Source organism: Aplidium turbinatum, chromosome 7, assembly GCF_918807975.1.
Source record: "Aplidium turbinatum chromosome 7, kaAplTurb1.1, whole genome shotgun sequence".
Classification (NCBI taxonomy): Eukaryota; Metazoa; Chordata; class Ascidiacea; order Aplousobranchia; family Polyclinidae; genus Aplidium; species Aplidium turbinatum.
This window is the reverse complement of record NC_137478.1, coordinates 21,876,499-21,895,572: the sequence shown is the minus strand read 5'-3', so window position 1 is coordinate 21,895,572 and position 19,074 is coordinate 21,876,499. Positions and strand designations below refer to the sequence as shown.

Sequence of the window (19,074 nt, the reverse complement as noted above, 5' to 3'; positions counted from 1 at the left end):
TTGGCGAAAGCGAATGGAGTGAGGTGGTATGGGCATGTTTTGAGAAGGGATAAAGATGATGTTTTGAGAAGAGCGCTGGAGTTGCAAGTGGAGGGTCGTAGAAAACAAGGAAGACCCAAGAAAACGTGGAAAAGGCAAGTTGAGGAGGAAAGCAGCAAGGTGGGCTTGAGAAGAGAGAACGCGTCGGACAGATCGATGTGGAGGCAGGGTGTGAAGGCGATTGCTGCACTTGGAGGTGAATCTGGCCACCCTCGGTAACAGGGACATCACCGGATTAAAACTGGACTAGTACTCCTACAACAGCTCAGTAGCCCAGTTAAACCCTAAATTTCTCTATTTATTTCCCAGAAACTCTTATCGGTGCTGATATTGACTATCCAATCACAGAGCACAAAAATCATGTTTATTCCCATGTTGAAAAAAAAACAAAACAAAACAGTCACGGAAACACAGGCCAGACGAAAAAAAAACGAATTTAAAACAAGTCGAGATTAAAAGATCCTTTTTCCAAATTGCTGTTTTGTTTGCGACGGACGGTGGTATGACGTCATCAAAAATTGTCAATGTATAACCTTGAAAACTTTACGTCGTCAAAGTTGTTGCTGACGTATATGGACCACAAAATGTTGCCATCTTACTTGCTTTGAAATAACATTACAAAAAATAAAAATAAAAGATTTGAAAATACAGTAAGTTTGTTTCACGCTTTATATAATATATACTAAGAAATATAAAAACGCATAGATACAGACCACAATATTTGCAAAAATTATAAAAAAAAAACATTGGAACATAATTACTTGTGTGCAAACTAGTTTTCAGATTATATTAAAATAAGATATAAATATAATCTTGAATCAAAGATAGTGCGATACAGACAGGACCCAATAAATCATCGACTGATCAAAGATTGATAACTTTGACGTTGCATGAAACATTAGCAAATAACTTACAGTCAATACACTATAAAACCAAGATGTATTTACAAACTCACAAATGGATGAGATAGTTGAAATTAGCCATACAGTGATTTACTTAAGGCAAAAGGTAACATGAACTAAAATGGTGAACTAAATTTCAAAAATACTGTGAAAATGAAAAGTAATTTTCAAAAATGCACTCTTGTTCCAGAAAACTTGTCAAAGCGATTTTTTCTACAGTGAACAGGTTCAAGTGTGCTCTTATATCACCCTCTGCGCTTCTGACGTGCATAATGACGTTTGCATTTCATGATTTAACTGTCATCATCTTCACATAAAGACCCATGTAAACGAAAAACCACTAAATCAGACCTCGATTTCACGATCACACAACGGGTTACATTAAAAGTCAGTTACACTCTGCATTTTTAGCCAAGCGCTTTTTGCGCCTGTTGGATTTTAAGATGACACGCTTTCATTGCGTCGAAGCAATGATAAAAGAATACTTATTTGACAATGGGAAAAGGTCAACGTTGATTACGTTTCTTAACTGGAGATATAACGAATTGGTGAGAAACATATCTTTAATACCTAAACCAAAATTTTTCGCTTGTTATGCAGAGCCAATCAATCAAAGATTCAAAACATCCTTAACCGGTCCGTGTGGTCGAAGATGCTTCCAGGAATTACCGGTTTTATTGCCTTTGCCGATGCACCCGATACCCTTGCCGACGCCTTGTGTCGTGAGATAATTGATCTCTAAGTGTGGTAACCTGCAACAGAAGTGATTGATGTTCGCTAATGATTGTTTAGCTCGTGTTGGCCACGTAGGTTTGCAAACTCAGCAGGCAAAGCTGGCAGCAATTTTTCAAGCTGCGGTAACATTTTTGCAATGACAACTTTAATGCAAAAATCGTTTCAACGGCTTTTCTTGCTTCGGTTCAAAAATGACGCAAGCGATAAAATTTACATGTTTACTTTAGCGCACAAGAATCCCTTATCAGTGTTTATATTGCATACAAATGCAACAATGAAAGCTGTCAAAAACTGATGATATTCGTCAAATATCAATTCCGCGAATGACAGTTATGCAACTTTCTGCCTGTCTGTGTGTCGCCATGTTTTCATTAATTCGTTTCATGCACACAAACAATCAGCGCCCGTTACCTTCCACGTGTTAAATCAATCAAGGTGAGACTTTTTGGCTTATTTCCAAAACAGGGAAGCTCCTTCTTTTAAAAATATCTTTCGTAGAAGAAAAAGCAATATAGTTTTTTATAACAGCATTGACGGTCGGAAAATATTCAATCGATCAGTTTTGCATAACTACAACGTAATTAATTATTTTCTTTTGACTTTTATGCAATATAACCTTTCTTAAGTACCAGTTCCCGAACTGAATTACGTTTCCACAATCTTTACTGCCATGGTTACGACGGTCACTGATGATTTATCAATCGATGCTGAAACTTGTTTGCATATTACAAAAGGTTCTTGAAAGTCTTTTTCATTTTGACATAATTTCAGACATGTTCTTAATTATAGCCTTATTCTTAAGGGAAAATGGCGGTTTGACACCTTTGACCTGAAAAACGTCTTAGGAAATCAATAATCGTGAAATTATTCTCAAACGTAAGCTGTAGCACGAACTAAAGTACGAGGATACACAATTACACATGCACACATACAAACTGATAATGTAGCCTACATCGCATCGTTGAAAGTCTAGTGCCTCTCGTCATTTTTTTTCATCGACATGATCAAAAACATGCAAACTTACTTGCTGTACTACAATAGTAAGTGCTAGCCCTTGTACAAACAATTAGACTTCCGTTAAAAAAAAAGAATTAAATCCCCGCTAGAAAACATATAAAACTTGTACAAAATTTTGATTGTTGATGCCACTCACTGCCACAGTACCTGTTCCTCTAATCCTTTAACACGTTGCCTGTGAGCACGCTCACGAGCGTCCAATGTGCGTTCCAACTGTGCTTGGGCGGTTTGAAGTCTTTCCAACTCCAGCTGAGATTCTTTTCGGTGTCGACTCGTGACCTCAAGCATTCTCTGTGCGTTAGTTTGTTCGCTTTCACGCAACTGGACTTGCAGAGCCTGTAAACGTGGTTTAGATGAATTGGTAAAATTACAAATACAGTTAAATGTGTTTTTGTTTCGAAATTGACATTTCCTTACCACCAACTTATAAAATTTCCTCTAAAAATGAAATTGCGAAGTGCTGAGTTTCTTGTGAGTGCAAAAATACGTATTTGAAATAATGAATTTTATGCACTCATTAAAAATCATGCGACCGTCATATTACAAATGTCTGCCTATCACATTGTCATCATGATCACATGCGTCAGCACTAGAAGGAAATGATTAACGGTCACATTAGCATCCAGCCTAACTCTTGTCATCCCACCTGGACTGTCTTTCTGCAATCCTCAAGTTCCACTTCTGTGTCTCTCAACGATCTGTCTAATTGTCCTCGGTTTTCATTGAGCTTGTTAGCATCTTCTTCTGTCCTCATTCGCCTTCTTTCAATCTACAAAGATGTCTCGTTATTTCTCAGTAAAAAGGGTGAGAAAGTAACTCAGACCACAAAAAAAAATGTTGTTTTTACGTTGTTTAATGTTTTCTGAAGAGCGGAATTATCTTTCTCCAGACGGACTGCTCCACGTTGAGTTTCCCTCTTTTCAGAATCCACTTGAGCAATGGCTCTTTGCAATCCCGTGATCCGTTCTTGGAGAACTCTCTTTTCATTCTGCAGCCTTTGGATTCGTTCTAGCTCTGATCCCTCCGCCTCCTGATTTTGAGCGATCATCTGAGATCAAAGAATTAAAAAGACGTATTGCAGGATGAGAATGTATTTTGATCAATCATGGATAGCGCTGCCACTAATGACCGCCACCATAATATTTTCTATATAATTTTTATGGTCAATGTTCATTAAACGTTAGTGAAGTATCAAAACAGTTTGTACGTTTTAGAATTTACTTCATAAGTTATTGGATGAACATTGAACAGCAAGTAATGATGTCACTGAAAGAAAGTACATAACAATGCTTCTAAAAATCTTAACTTTTCAACATCGTAATCAGATTGCTAGCAAGCAAAACAGATACATGAGACTTCATATCGCTGTTCAAGTAGATTCGATTAACAATGTTTTTAAACACTTTCTTAAAGTCCATAACTGACATTGATATCATGTCAGCATTCTGTTGATGCCGACTATCTCGAAATAAGTGTAGTTCCCATGACTACGATGAATTGGATGACGTACTTGTTGCAAACTTGTCAGCTGATTTTCAAGTTCACTTCTTCTGACGTCAGCATCTTCTACATCATGCGTCAGATTGTGTATCCGCTCTTGGAAGGCGCTGTTCTGCTTCTTCAAATCTGCTACACTCTGTCTGGAGGCTTGCAAACGTTCCTATGAAACAAAGAAGTGTGTATTAAGCTCAATCACTTTTTGTAAAAAAGTTAGGTTTTGAGAATCGACAATCTATGGCCCACTGGCATGACTTTCACCATCCGCTTCCAATATAAATTAGTATTTCACATCCATTGCATACATTAGTATGTTGAGCGCGGAGTTAAAATAAAACAATCTACACAATAGCATAATAAGGAAAACGCATATGCTCGGTTATCCCATAGATGCTGATACTGTAGAAAATCCCCATGTTCTGCGCAACGAGGAACGCAGCCAGGACAAAAATTCGGGGAGGGGAGCAAATAAATATTATTACACATGTCTGTGAGCCTTGCAACGAGTTGGCGAAAGCGAAGTACACATAGGGGAGTCTGAGGGGAGAACATTGCCCTTCCCCGGAAAATTTTGAAAAAAAAACAAACCTAGAAGCGCGCATTTCAGAGAAATCCATAGTAAAACTTTGTCAAATGATGTTATAACAGAAGGTGAAATGTTTACTCCAAATATTTCGGGAGGGGGCAGTTTCCTCCATTGCCCCCATGACTGCGTCCCTGTGCATAACGCAGTTTGCAAGTAGTCACTTAAGAAAATATTCATTGGTTAATGTGCTAAAGTGTGGCTACCTGGAGGACACGACGATCATGTTCAGAGGCAGTGAGCATCTTCTGAAGCTGACTGATCTTTTCGCCCAAGGAACTGCTTGTTGCATCTTTCTCGGACATGGAGAGAGACATAGATTGTACCTGATAATAAAAAATAAGTTTTGCCTAAAATGAAAACAAGATGAAATTATTTAGTGTTTAAAAAGGCTACTGTTGCCACCACTTACACTGTTTTGCTAAAATTAAAGCAAGGAAAAAGTTGTGCAATTAATTAAATGTAGATACAAAACCTACCTTAGTCTTAAGATGACTTTCGCCTTCTTCAGTTTTTGCTAAAGCGTTACTAAGCCTATCAATAGTAAGTTGCAATGAAGTACATTTTCCTTCAAGATCTTGTATTTGGGAAGTTAGGTTAGCAATACGTTCATGCTGAACCTAAAAAGGAAAAAAAATCAAACCCTTTAATAAAATGCTTTGCTAAGCATTAGAATTTTAAAAACAATTCCAATTGCAAATCTGTGCACCATACCTGATTTCCTGTTTCTTTGTCTGTCATAGAAAGCCTGCAGCGTTGCAGATCTCCTTCCAGGGCTCGACGTGCCAACTCGAGCTTAGTAGCACGCTGCTCAGAAACCTCGAAGGCTTCCTTAAGCTTCCTCTTGTCTGTTTCCAACTTGGCCTGTTGTGCTTTCATCTTGTTAATCTTGTCCTGGAAATACAAAGATAATTTTTTAATGGGGCAAAGTGATTGTTAGCATCACATCCAGATAAGCAAACTTGTACTTTTTAAATTTATTCAAATTTACGGACAAATTATAGCAGCCATAAACTAAAAACAAAATATAATGAAATTTCTACCAGGTGTCTGTAAAACGCGATAAAATTTTTAACTCCAAATGCGTAAATAAAACATTTTCTGTGCTAATAAGCTGCGCATTGTGCAAAATTTAAAAGAAAAATGTCAGCAACTCACTTGCAAAACTCTTCGGTCGCTTTCCAAGTCTTGCTGGGCCCGTTCAAGCTGAGCTACTTTGTCAGCCAAGCTTTTTTGTTCTCGTTCACTTCTTCTTATCGTCTCCTCTTGCAACATCATGGCAGTTTGCGCGGATGCAAGACGCCCATGAGCTCCTCGTTTTCCTTCCTCTGCTTCTCCGAGAGACTTTTGTAGCTGCTGAAGACGCTGCGCGACTCGATCCCGATCGGCTTCCATCTCCATCAACTGCACATGATAAGTTGAGACTAAGATTACAAATATTCAAGAAACAAAAAGTGTAAAGATTTTCTAATATGATATTACTTTTGAGCTAGCATGGGTGCGCCTCAACCGTCTCCGTACGGGCGTCGGGTTTTCCGCTCAATCATGCACCAATGGCGAATGGCCTCTTCCCTCCTCCTGTGAATGTGGTGCCGAGGAACAGACCACAGACCACATCATCAATGACTGTTCCATCTTCAAGTCACCTAACGGAGTGGAAGGTCTGGGTGTCATGGATGATGAAACCAAAGACTGGCTGCTCTCTAGTAGCCATCCAGTGTAGTCCGGGAAGATCGTGAATCTGGGGTGGTAAAAGGATAGACCCTCGGCCCCAGAGGCTCACACGACGACGACGAGCTCATGTGTTCGACAATTTAACAGTGGTGTGACATAGTAGGTAAAACCAAGAAACCTTTTCTTCATGTTGATACTTTCAAGTAGCGTAGTAACACCTGAGAAAGACTATGCTCATTGTCACTCACTGTATGTGGGATTAACTTTTAAAAAAAATGATTTATAACGACCAAAAACCAAAAAAACACGAATTGTTTAGGAAAATCGATGTCACCACAGAGGACTGATAAACAATAAACTTCCTGTTTTCGATTTGCTACTTAAAATGCAAAGCTGTGCAGTTACTGACCTGTCTTGTCAAGTTAGACACTTCAACCTTAGCGTCATCTTTTTCTCGCTGTGTGTCCTTCAGCTCCTGGAGAAAGTCACGCAGAGACGCACGAACAACTTCCGGATCAATGTCTTCGACGAGTTGCTCAGTTCGGCTAAAATACAGCAAAAAACTTTAACAGCAAATTTGAGAAAAAACTAGACCCCAAACTCGAAAGAAAGATAAATTAGTTGCTACGTTGTCTTCGTCACATTGCCAGTATGTAACACCACAACTACTGTAATTTACTGTAGTTACAATTTGAATTACTGAAACCTAAGCACACCAGAGTGCTTTATTTTATTTTGAAGTAAAGCCAGTGAGGCTTAAAAAAGTTCAAACCTTTAAACTTTAAAATTAACCCTGCAGCTTACGTTGGAGAAGCAGCTCGGCGGTAAGTTGGTGAAAGGCTACGATTTCTATCTGGCGATCCAGTTCTTGGGATTGGAGTTCCCTTTCCCCCGGTAGTTGTGGCATACGTGTTGTCAAATCCCTTGCCAGGTGACGGGGAACGTCTGTGTAAATGAGTCAACGACTTAGCCTTTATCATATTGAATTATTTCAAACAAAAAGTGACTTGATGGGTCAACATCTTTTCTGTACCTTCGCGGGGAGGGACTAATTGATCTGTACCCCCTCATGGGACTCATAGACCGGCCAAGGCGAGAGATGCCGAGGGTCCGCCGAAGGGCGCTGTGAAGGCTTCCCAACTTGAATTCCACGTCGCGTTTGTTTCCTGATACAAACAAAAAACGTAAAACCACTGCAAGCATTCTTGTTTCTACATAACCAACCACGTCAGTGAAAACAAGCTTCGATGAAATGGAGGCAACTAGCAGCGACCACAACAAGAGTCACACAATCCAGTACCAGCGTCATTTAAAAACGACAATTTGGCTACTTGTTTTCCACCATTTTTTCAAAAACAAGAAGTGCGCTTTGTTAAAGTATAAGCCGATTACCAGACGTAAAATTTTTGAAACAAATAAATTGCATTGCTGTTTTTAAAGAACGCTAACCATGTGGGAAAAACGTGAACTCAATACTCAGCGTAAATAGTGTTGTATGATCAGTGATCACGAAAAAGAAAATATCAGAATGTAAGTTCAATTGTCTCTACTTTACCTTCAATTCTAACTATTTCATTTTCTAAGCCAGTGACTCTTCCTTCGGAGGCTGAAAGCTTCAGTTTGTTTTCGGCAAGCTCTTCTTCAAGAGAATCGAGCTTGACAGCCATGCATCGCATGTCCTCCTTGATCTTTTTCGAGATCTGGTGGCCTTCTGCAAGCTGGCCAAGGTAGTCGCGTTCCTTAGAACGACATTCGCCTTCCAGTTCAGTCAGTTTTCGAAGCAGCAAGCCATTCTAATCAACATAATAATGCTGACCAAACAGTGTTGAAGCAAACGCATGCACTTATTTTTTGTAAAGGTTTTTGGAGACTTTGGAATTTATATAAAACTGAGCGTTGTATTTACTATTGCACAGTCCAATTCTACCAATTTGAAAATAAGTCATGTCTTTATATAACTCAACGTAGACTACTAGTGATTTCTCAGGTCGCAAGCAAAAAAGAGCACTCATCAGTGTGATTGTTTATCGGCAATCTAATTAAATTTAGCTCATTTTGCAATAAACTGATAAAAATCTTAGACTTTGGTAAAACATGTAAAAGCCAATAGCAACTCGCTAAGTTCGTCACATAACGTAATGCCACAATGGCATCACGTCTGGACGCTCCTTTAAATGCCGCAAGATCTTGGGTGGGTTGCGCACTGCGTAGCTGAAACCTAAACAATAGCCGAAATATTTTAAAGGCAGGAAGTTACTGTTTTACGAAGATTTCAACTGAACAATGTCAGGCGTTGGTTATATAAATTTAAAAATATTACAAAAATAGACAAAGAATCATGATTATATTCGCAGCTCGAGTTTAGCTAATTGCCTTCAAATTAGCTTATAGTAGAATGTTTTAAAAACAAACTTTGAAGTTTACAGTAAGCTGGAATCGCCCGTTGAGAGAAGCTTAGTCGTGTCATCTGACTTCTCCGGTGATGTGGGCGGGGAAAAAGCTGTAATTAAGTGAATATAGTCGAGGCACTTGGTTTGCAAGGTCTGCTATCAATCAAAAAGAGACCTCTTTCAAAGCTTGTTCCTTGCTTGCTTCTGTGGCCACTATCTTTTGCTTGAGACCAAAAGATTCCCTTCTCGTCTGCTCTTCTCGTTGCTCATCTGCCGAGACGCGAGATTGCAAATCTTCAACTTCCTTAGATTTCTTGGAATGCTCGCTGTCCAGCATCTTGACCTTAAAACAGAAACCAACTTCACTATAATGACGTTCTTTTCAAGGTTCAAATGACGTTTTTTACACAATCGATAAACCGAGCTCTTCTTTGTTGATTTAAGTGCTTTCAAAAGGTTTATTAAAAATCAAGAAGGTGGATTTCATTTTTAAAAAGTTAAGCTTGTCATGTGACAAAGCTCATCACATACCTAATCTTTACATACACAGAAGCAGTCACAAGATACTTTTACAAACTGTAATCCGGCTTAAACTCAGCTCTAGTTTTATGATAATGTTACTGTGTCATAACTACTTAATAAAAGGTTACGGACGTTTAAGGCATTATTTAAAACTGACCAATCCATAAATAGTTAAGATACTTTGATATGTTAAGAATATCATCAAAAATTTAATCTTGTCCTCACGCGCAGGCTAAACTTTTACGTTCAGTCTATATAAAGAATGGATGTCCCCTTCCAGTCGACAAATCCAATAATAGATGCACAACTTTCGATAGATGAGGTGTCTACCTGTCTTCGGAGCTCTTGAAGCTCTCTTCTTGCTTCCAGTCTACTTCTTTCAACTTCTCGAAGACTTGCTCGAAGATCCCCGTTTTCCTTCTGGAAGTTGCTCTTTCCCTCTTCAATGACAAGAATCTTCTGCTCCTTTTCTTCATTGGCGCGCTGTAAAAAAATGAAAAAGTTTACGGGCGTTGTTCAGGTTTGTACGTGAACAAAAAGCTGCAAAAACCTTTCAAAATAATTGTGTAGAGAGAGAGAGCAGAAGTGAAGGTCAAAAATTGGGTGATACGAGTTGCAACAAAGAAAAACTTTGCAAACACTCTGCAGTATACCTTTTGTAGGCAATTTAAAAGTTTATAGTAAATATTAATATTTGTAACTTTAGAAAAAAGCTGTGCAAAGAAACTTTCCCTTGCGATGAAAGTTCGTTTAAGCATTGATAAAAATCAAGTGACGCCACAAAGAATTTGAGCAAAAGGCGGTATTTACGTATATGACCATCTAACCAAAAGTGAGCAGCTTGTGCTTAATGAATCGCTTATTAAATTAAACTTGAACAATTTCCTTGCACTGTTGAGAAATCAACCGCTCTCACTTTCAAAGCTATGCGTTCTTGTTCAGTCTTCTTCACTTGCGCCCTCAATTGGTCATTAGTTTTAGTCAGAGTGTGTCTTTCGTGAACTTCGTCATTAAACCCGCGTTTTAGTTCCAGGTTTTCTTTTCGTTGTCTGTCTCTTCCTTCTTCCGTCTCGCGAACCTTAAAAAATGTTACACAAACTGTATATTGGAAACAAGCTACGTGCTACTTGCAATGCATTGTTACAATCTTGCAAATGAAACACAAACAGAAACGATTTATGACCGTACCAATATTTGTTTGGGCGCCATTTACTTACAGTATTTAACCCATTAAAAACTGCTGAAACTGAAGTCTTTGATCACTCGTCAAACCAATACCCCCCATAGAAGATAAATCACAACCCAGTCAAAGCGGTTGACTACGGTACCGTTTCTTCAAAGATTCAATTTTTGTTTTACACAAAGATGGTCTCATAGACATTCAGGAATTGCTTTGTAAGTAATTTGCTTGTTACCTTCCGTTGGGCTTCAATAAGATCTCGTCTGACACCGTCACGAGCGTCTTCCACCATTCGCAGTTGTAGCTTCAATTCCTCAACCTGGAAAGTAACAAAGATCCCAACTTGAAAATGACTGGTACTCAGTTTTTAACTTAGTCACGTGACTTGTTGCATTTAAGACAAAGCTTGTTTCAAGACTAAGAAAAAGAGTTTTGGGAAAGGTTTACCTCTTTCAAAGCGGCATCCCTCATTGTATGCATTTGTTTGCACGCGTCGTTCAACGCTTTGATTTCTCTTTCGTGTGCTTCGGTTGCGAGTTCAAACTGAGTACGGAAGTCTTTCAATTCTTGGGTAATCTGGTTGATAACACTCTGCGGACAAGAAAATAATCATTAGACTGTTATGAAACTTGTACTGTTACAAATTTTAAACTCTATTGTGCCTTATTTAAATCAAAGTGTATCGTTATCTCACACGATCGATGACAGTCACCTACCCTATTTAATATTCACAGGTGGTTTAGAACACAAAAAAAAACAAAAAAAAAACAGAAAAAACGTTAAATAAAGCTGCTGTATTTGCAGCAATATGGAAAAGTCATCTTCAAATAGTTGAAACTTTAACTTTGCCTGCAGTTGTGCATTTTACTCTATAATTATGTTGGCACTGCCGTACTGATTTGCTTTCATTACAGTAAGTTCTCAATTAGTAAAATTTGCATAAAAATTGAAACCTTTCATGTCTATTTTTCGATGTGTCAATAACATGGCATGATGTAAAGCATCATTTCTAATGATGCTGCTTTTTTATGGCAAATATTGAAGGATTTCTTTAGCAGAAAAAAGTCTAAATTTGAACATCCAGTTTACCCTTCAGCTTTTCTACGCACTATTCAAATCGTTCTGATATAACAGGAGATATTGAACTTTCTCCAACTTAGGATGAAATGTTCTTATTGAGTGATGAACTAGCTAGTTTCTTACAATGGTATAGAAGTTTATCTTACAAGGGAAAGTCCCAGAATTTAATGAAGCAGGGATGTATAATTTAACCCAAAAGGGTACAGGCGTACAGTGCCTTCAATTCATATTCAGCTTGGTCTGATAAAAAAAAATTGTGAAAACTTTGAATTCAGACGGAGATGAGTTTGCATATTTGAAAGAACATCGTGGAGCTAACGAAAGTGATGTCAAGCTGACCGGTTTATATTTACTGGACCAGAAACCAGGCACCCTTTGCTCGATGATGGCTTTAAAAAAACGGCAAATCCTCTTGCACTAGCAGCATGGATTGGATTCAAGGCAGTGGTGCAGCTGCTTACAAAAATCAAGTATAAGCAGTTTTGTTGAGAACATACTGAAAGCAATGATGACTCATTGATATTCTCGTTGACATTTTATTGTTGTTTTGGCTCTTAAATTTTTGTTGTGGGCTATAATGCTCGGCTACAAATAGCAAAATTTGGTATTGGTTGGTGTCTTAAAAACTCAACATGCTAGAAAAAAAGGTTTTAGATTTGAAATCAGCAGCCCAAATTCAGCGGATCACATATTTTTATGATCTATTCTATATCATCTTTTTCGAAAACCAGTGTGGTATCATCAGAGCAGTAAGAGTGGACTACATTGAACAAAAAGCTGTCATTGCATAAAATAATGCGGACTGGCAATCTACCATTTGCTGCACGTAATGACCACGTGTGGTGATGATGTATATCCGAGTAAGAATAATTCATTTTCTTACTCTATCTTTTTCCTGTTTAGTTGAGCCGTGTCGTTTTAACTTGTCATATTCGACTTCCAAATCTTGAAGGGCTTGTTTGGCGTTGTTTAACTTTTCTTGCAGAGCAGTCTTTTCCGCTTCTTTCATGGAGAGAGCCTGTTGCTTTTCGGACTCGGCCAAGATAAGAGCTTCATTGTGTTCCTGGTAATATTTATTATTATTGCAATATCGGATTAAACTTGTACAGTTTTAGTATCAGCAAAGCGCCGTGCCTTCGCGTACATCTACTTGTCAGTATAAATACACTTATATCTACACAGGTGACGTGTAAAAAAGCACGAATTTCCGCTGGTTTCGTGTATGCTTATATTTTGATGTGTACAGATACAAGAAACGGTTACGTATTATGACTGTACATATAAAAATTATATAACGTCGAGCTACATCATTTCTAATTATTGAAACGTCAACTTTTTTATGTACACTTTGGACATAAACGTTTAGAACAGTATTCCTTGATTGGCATACAAGGATTGGCTTCTTACAGCATCAACTGGTAGAAAGCCTTGCACAAAATACAACACAAACAGTTACCTCGAGAAATATACTGCTGGTATATTACTTCTGATCATAGACTGAAATAATAAACTGCTACATTAAAATAAAGGCACAACTAATAGCCTACAAATGTACGAGTTAAAATTAGTTTGAATGTTTAACCACAGTCACCCCTTACTTGCAAACAACGATTTAAGCTCGCCTTGTGTTTCTCCCACGAGTTATAACGATTCAAACGAAAGTAAACGTCACTATCATGATTTGCCATGACGTCCAGATTCTATTTCCAATCAGTTTTGACCAACACGATTGTTGACCACCGTTTATTTCAATACATTAGTTATCACATTCTTTATTTCATACGAAGCACCCTTTAACTGGCTTTTCCTGTCGGTGAAAGCGACAGAATGAAAAATTTTTACACAAAAAGGAATATAGATTTTGGCTTCCTATTCTTACTGTTTTAAGCTGTTTTCATACAAAATCCTGTCCTTACAATTCTAAAAAAAAAACTTGGATACAGGTGTAACCTTCATTTTCTGCACAGTCATGCTGTTTCTATTAGTGCTGCGTCATTTATTAACCTGCTCTTTGCTGTATTTAAAATACAACCTACGCAAGAAATGCCACGGTCTGATTCTAGTCGCTTACGACACAATATGAAATATGAAGAAACATTGCAATCTTCTCTTTTGTTTCAATTTACTTTCAAGGACAAACATGAATTCCTTGACTGAAATTAGATACATGACCACACGAGCGTGATATCTCACACTGTCAATCATTCCAGCATACTTAAGATACACGGAATGTTTCAATACGAGTGAATTTGCCGGTTGATTTTGCCTTACATCGGTAAGGAACGCCAAGCCGAGCAATTACCTCATATTTTTTTCAAAAGGAGACCTTCAGCTATTCTTAAAACTTAGGAAGAGCTTGGTAAGCTATTCTAAAAGTCTACACGATTTATCGCTCCTCAATTCTACCGTCCAGGCTTGAAGAAATGGTGGTGCTAGTACAGTACAAAATCTGCATGTTCTATGATCTACACTGGTGCAACCTCACGATGCAAGGAATAAAATAACTATTCATACCTGAAGGGAAGATCATAATTTGTAACACCTGAAGCTTTGGAAGAAGATAACATACTATACTAGCACCACAATGAGTTATAATTTGCAATAAGTAGTTCGCAAGTTTCGCATAATGCACAACCAACTACTGTACCATGCAGGCTAGACATAAGAACATGGTGAACTGCCGGTTGCCCGTGTGCGTGGAAGAACTTAATTTGCAGTAGCGTTGTTTATGAACTTTTCTTGTTGGTAAATACAGTGTAAACCGTTTTTATTTTTTATTGTAAAAACTAGGTGCATGACGTACTTGACATATTGCTTCCAATTCATCTTGGGTTTCTTGTTTTTCAGCTTCGTATTTCGAAACGATTTCCTCCTTTTCCAAATTAGACCGATGCATCTGGTCTTCTTTGGCAGCTTGCAATTCCATTCGCAATGTGTCCTACAAAAACAGTTTGATAATAATACTGATTTGATGCAATAGATAGATCTTCTGGAGATGGATGTAAAAACAATTTTAATTACAAAGTGAAGAGCGTTATGTTGGATGCGTGTACGGCGGTAGTTCAGGCTTAAGAAGGCAAATATTACACAGTTTGGACACAAAAATTGAATTTCCGTGCAAGTTGTCTTCAGAAAAGAAGAGTTACAGCAATCAATTCATCTTCAGACTAAGAGATGCCATTTACAGTAGAAGCTATTTTGGCAGTTCTGAGCAAAAACCAGATTATTGAGGATTACAATGCAGAGTATTATTTTATGTTTAAAGTTTTGCTGGAAGTAATTTATCGTTACTATAGTTGATTAGGTGGGCTTTGAGGGACAAATGTTTTAGTTTGTTGTTTCTTCGACCGAACCTAAAGAGTCATTTAAAAATCTGAGACTTGTTCAGAGATATCTTTTGCTTAGATACAACTATAAAATTCACTCAATCAGATCAAGCTGAAGACGGTTTTATGCTTTGTTCTTAATAGGCAGCCTAATAATTCAACAGGACAGTATAGAGGCACTATCAGGCAGAATTGTCAAGTTTTACGATTGTGTCTAACCACGGACTAATGAGTGCAGAACTATTAATGAAGTGGATCAACGTGCCAAATAACCATAGGCTACGTGCCGTGTGCTCCCAAGCGCAACGGATAAAGTTTGCAACAGCAGGGTAATCGGGACATTTAAAATTACAACTCAAACCTATTCTGGCCAGGGTAGCTCACAAGCATAAAACTTCTATCAATGATGGTTTGTCACCTTTTGGCGAATCGCTTTCGTGACGTCTTCTTCATGTGTCTGTTGCTCGTTCTTGAGAGCCACCTGGGCTTCCCTCTCCTGTCTCACCAAGCTCTGGTTGAGGAGCTGGATGTCACGTTGGAGTTTAGCAATCTCCACCTCCATTTCTTTTCGCGTTTGGCCGATCTCAACTGCAAAAAGATTAAATGTGGCTCTTGATTCAAAAAAACAACAAAGACCTAAGTCTTATGTTAATTTAGAAACTTCGTTTGGCAGGTTCATCAACAAAAAGTAAACTCAAGCAACTGATTCGACATTGAACATTTAAAAAAGCATAAAAATTAGCAATCTGTGAAAAGATGAGTCTCTTTAAGATCTAGTGGCCTTCAATCGCGCGATAAAGAATCACTGACACTTAATTATTGTACTAGCTAGACAAACAATAATTCACCCCGACAATATCACGGTAATAAACTACTTGAAGTTCTTCTTCTTCTTTCGTTTGAGACTAGATCAAATTCACTCAATCACTTGAAGTTTATACGCTTGAAGTTTATACGCATACTTGAAGTTTATAATCGAAGTATTAAACCTTGTAATGCTTCCTTCTTCATCAGCGTGGTCTGATTAACTTCTTCCAATTGCTCTTTCTTTGCTTCCAAAGTGGCCGCCATGTTTTGTACGTCGAATAAATTATTCTCCAACGCCTCTTTGTCAGCTCTGGAGATAAAGACAAAAGCAAGGCATTGTATACATTGTATAGGAATATAGATACTTAGATAGTAAAAACGCATACACTGAATATCAATAAAAGCGAGAAAAATGCCAAAAAGGAATTAACGCATCAATGTTGAAAATAGCAAATCAAAATGAGAATTTCTTTGGATGAAGATTTCTCTAATTGTAAATCGTATTTTAGTTGAAATTTGAGAAATAGAATTGCAAATTTTACCATACCAAATTTCCACTGGAATTGGAAAGTTTTAAAAAATTATCTCGATCTCGACGTAATATAATTGAGCGAATTTGACGGAATTTTTATTCTCACACGCATTGCATTTATTGAAATTCGTTTTTATAATGACTGACTCTAGAAAACAGTGGAAAAAGTATGAATTCTATTTCTTATTATCTACCTGAGACCAGCCATTTCTTCAGACAATGCTCTATTTTCTCTTTCCGTTGCTGTGAGCTGCACTACCAGGTTGGCTTTTTCTTTTGCTAATTCTTCCTTCTCTCTGGCCAGTTTGTTGTTGAAGTCATTCACACGCCTGATGTCCTCTTGACATCTTCCTATGTCTTCCTCCAAGTTTGCCCTTTGTCTTGAGCACTGCAAAGAGTTGTCAGTGACATTAATGACTCTTTTTTTGGGTTTTATTTAAAAAACCACAAAAACAACAATTGAAACTGGAATAATAATAACCTTCGGAAGTTGCATAACTGTCTCTTCTGCTCATATGGTACATTGCCAAGTGGTGAGAGCCCTGTAACGACGTTCGAAAGGGCACCGGTTCGACACCGCTCAAGAGCATGTGGCTGTGTCTTTGGTAAGACACTTAAAGAAATGCCTGAAGGTGGTTACGAAGATTGGCTTCCTTGCCTTCCCCTTCCACTTAATCTAAATCTTCAATCACCGGGCGTAAGCCTGGATACGACAAACAAATATGGTACATCTTCAAAAAACTTAGGACGACCAAAAAGTGTGCAACATAGGTGTATGCACCTACCGTTGTTGAGGAATACAAAGTGTTATACGTTTTTAATGGTACGTGTTTATCTAGTATATCTACCGATAGTTAGTACTTTCTAGTGGAATAATTTAGCGTAACCACGTTAGGAAAACATCACTATTTTTTATCGCATCCAGGCTTACGCCAGGTAGTTGAAGATTTAGATTAAGTGGACGGGAAGGCAAGGAAGCCAATCTTCGTGTCCACCTTCAGGCTCGCCTTTAAGTGTCTTACTAAAGACACAGCCACAATGCCACATGCTCTTGAGCGGTGTCGAACCGGTGCCCTTTCGAGTGCCGTACCAAAGCTCTCACCTCTCGCTATGCAGCCGACAGCATCAGCAAATTAAACAACTCCAAAAACAAACACAAAACTACATGATTTTAACCGTAATCAAACCAAGAAATGTTGGTAGGACTATGACTCAGCATAAATTACGTACTTGGGAGAGTGAATCAGCTAGTTCTGCTTTCTGTCGATGAAGCAACATAAGATCTTCCTCCAGTTTTTCACGGCTCTGTTCTGTCAAAATTAAGCTATGATCCAAACCAGCTTTTTCGTTGTGAAGATCCATCTTCTCTTGCTCAGTCTTGATTAGCTCCGCTCGGATGGAATCCTTTTCCAAAGCGAGATCATATTTTGCTGCTCCCAATGCATTGAATTTCTCTTCCATCTAAATATTTTTTTTTTACTTTGTTATTGAAACTATAGTTGTCTGAAAGAGAATACTCGGAAACTTTTTGCTTCGACGCAAAATTCCTTGGCCATGGTTTCAATATGTTTCGAATGAAATGTCTTATTGGACAATTTCGTTTCGGTGTCTAAGCAATTTCGTTTTATTGCGGATTCATGAGAAATCGCACACGAATCACAAAACACAAAAAATACGTCGTAAAATTTTAAATACGTGGACTCGTGTCAGTCTCGTTCTTCGAAGGTATACCAAATATATAGACTTCAAGAGAGTTCAAAACAGAATCTTCTTTAAAGGATTTGTTAAAAAAAAGAATTGTATCATCTTTGCACAAATTGTGTTATCTTAATTTCGTTTGAGCTTTGTAGCGAAGAATTTCATTGTATTTTCAATCTCTGTTGATCAAAACAAGTTTGGTTTTATTTTATTTTGCCGAAACAAAATTCGTCAGAAGCAGCATCTTTCAATTTTAAACGAAGCGATATTTTGGAATGCTTTTCATATTATATCAAAGAAACGAAACTTATGATCTAAAAATAAAAAAAAGGATAGAAAATGAATGATTTGCGAAAGTCAAGGGTTCTGAATCGGAAATAAAATTTTCCTCCATAAGGCAAATTTACTGGCTGGAAAGATAAACTGCATAACGAATATTCAAATATCAATCCAAAAATGTTAGTAGGGAAATTTATCTTCCAATCTTTGACGGTAGATAAACTACAGTAAAAAAAATTGAGAACCATGGCCCAGTGATCATACATGCATTTTTGTTCCGATTCCTAAACCACCAACCTCAGCAATGACTTTGTGTAGGTCCACTTTGTCTTCAGCCAGCCCTTCATTGAGTGCTTGCATCTTAGCAAGTTGATCTCGCAATGAGGCCTCCTCGGTTTTCAACTTGCTCAAAGACAATTCTATTTCGGCATTTGTGCGCTCAACCTAAAGCACGGGCCGAAAAATATGTCAAAAATTTCAAGTCAAAAAACGAATTATTTTTCACAAGCATAATAGAAACACCTGGTCCAAGTCATCTACTTGTTCTTGTCTGTAGCCTACTTATAGACGGTGATCACATGACTACCATTTCGCGACTTTTGAAATTATTTGACAATCTTTTAGACTGAGTGTAGGCTACAGAACTTCTTGCTCGTTTCTTTTTACTACTTTTCCTTAAAATTGACTTTGTACACGCTTATGGTAATGGATCAGTTGCAGTTGAAGCTCTTATAGCAGCCTGATTACGGCTCACAACAAATGCATACTTCCAATTTAACTGTTTTGGCTAAAAAAATTAATGCTTTTGAAATG

At 37.9% G+C, this 19,074-nt stretch overlaps 1 protein-coding gene across 2 annotated transcripts in view; it reads right to left on the bottom strand.

Moving 5' to 3' along the window:
* Positions 1-381: 381 nt before the first annotated feature.
* Positions 382-19,074, bottom strand: part of LOC145774330 (uncharacterized) — a 42,873-nt gene continuing 24,180 nt past the window's right edge. For both annotated transcript variants that reach the window (XM_082585554.1, XM_082585555.1), the window contains 25 exons: positions 18,559-18,705; positions 17,515-17,745; positions 16,479-16,672; positions 15,935-16,062; positions 15,364-15,533; positions 14,423-14,557; positions 12,503-12,682; positions 10,987-11,130; positions 10,775-10,858; positions 10,276-10,437; positions 9,690-9,842; positions 9,013-9,180; positions 8,003-8,240; positions 7,481-7,613; positions 7,252-7,392; positions 6,857-6,992; positions 5,932-6,177; positions 5,488-5,667; positions 5,253-5,393; positions 4,980-5,099; positions 4,204-4,353; positions 3,541-3,741; positions 3,340-3,462; positions 2,841-3,029; positions 382-1,693 (listed from right to left, as the gene is read on the bottom strand). In XM_082585554.1, coding sequence (XP_082441680.1) covers positions 1,616-1,693; positions 2,841-3,029; positions 3,340-3,462; positions 3,541-3,741; positions 4,204-4,353; positions 4,980-5,099; positions 5,253-5,393; positions 5,488-5,667; positions 5,932-6,177; positions 6,857-6,992; positions 7,252-7,392; positions 7,481-7,613; positions 8,003-8,240; positions 9,013-9,180; positions 9,690-9,842; positions 10,276-10,437; positions 10,775-10,858; positions 10,987-11,130; positions 12,503-12,682; positions 14,423-14,557; positions 15,364-15,533; positions 15,935-16,062; positions 16,479-16,672; positions 17,515-17,745; positions 18,559-18,705 — 3,972 coding nt within the window. In that variant the 3' untranslated portion in view covers positions 382-1,615. The remainder of the gene's footprint in view (positions 1,694-2,840; positions 3,030-3,339; positions 3,463-3,540; positions 3,742-4,203; positions 4,354-4,979; positions 5,100-5,252; positions 5,394-5,487; positions 5,668-5,931; positions 6,178-6,856; positions 6,993-7,251; positions 7,393-7,480; positions 7,614-8,002; positions 8,241-9,012; positions 9,181-9,689; positions 9,843-10,275; positions 10,438-10,774; positions 10,859-10,986; positions 11,131-12,502; positions 12,683-14,422; positions 14,558-15,363; positions 15,534-15,934; positions 16,063-16,478; positions 16,673-17,514; positions 17,746-18,558; positions 18,706-19,074) is intronic.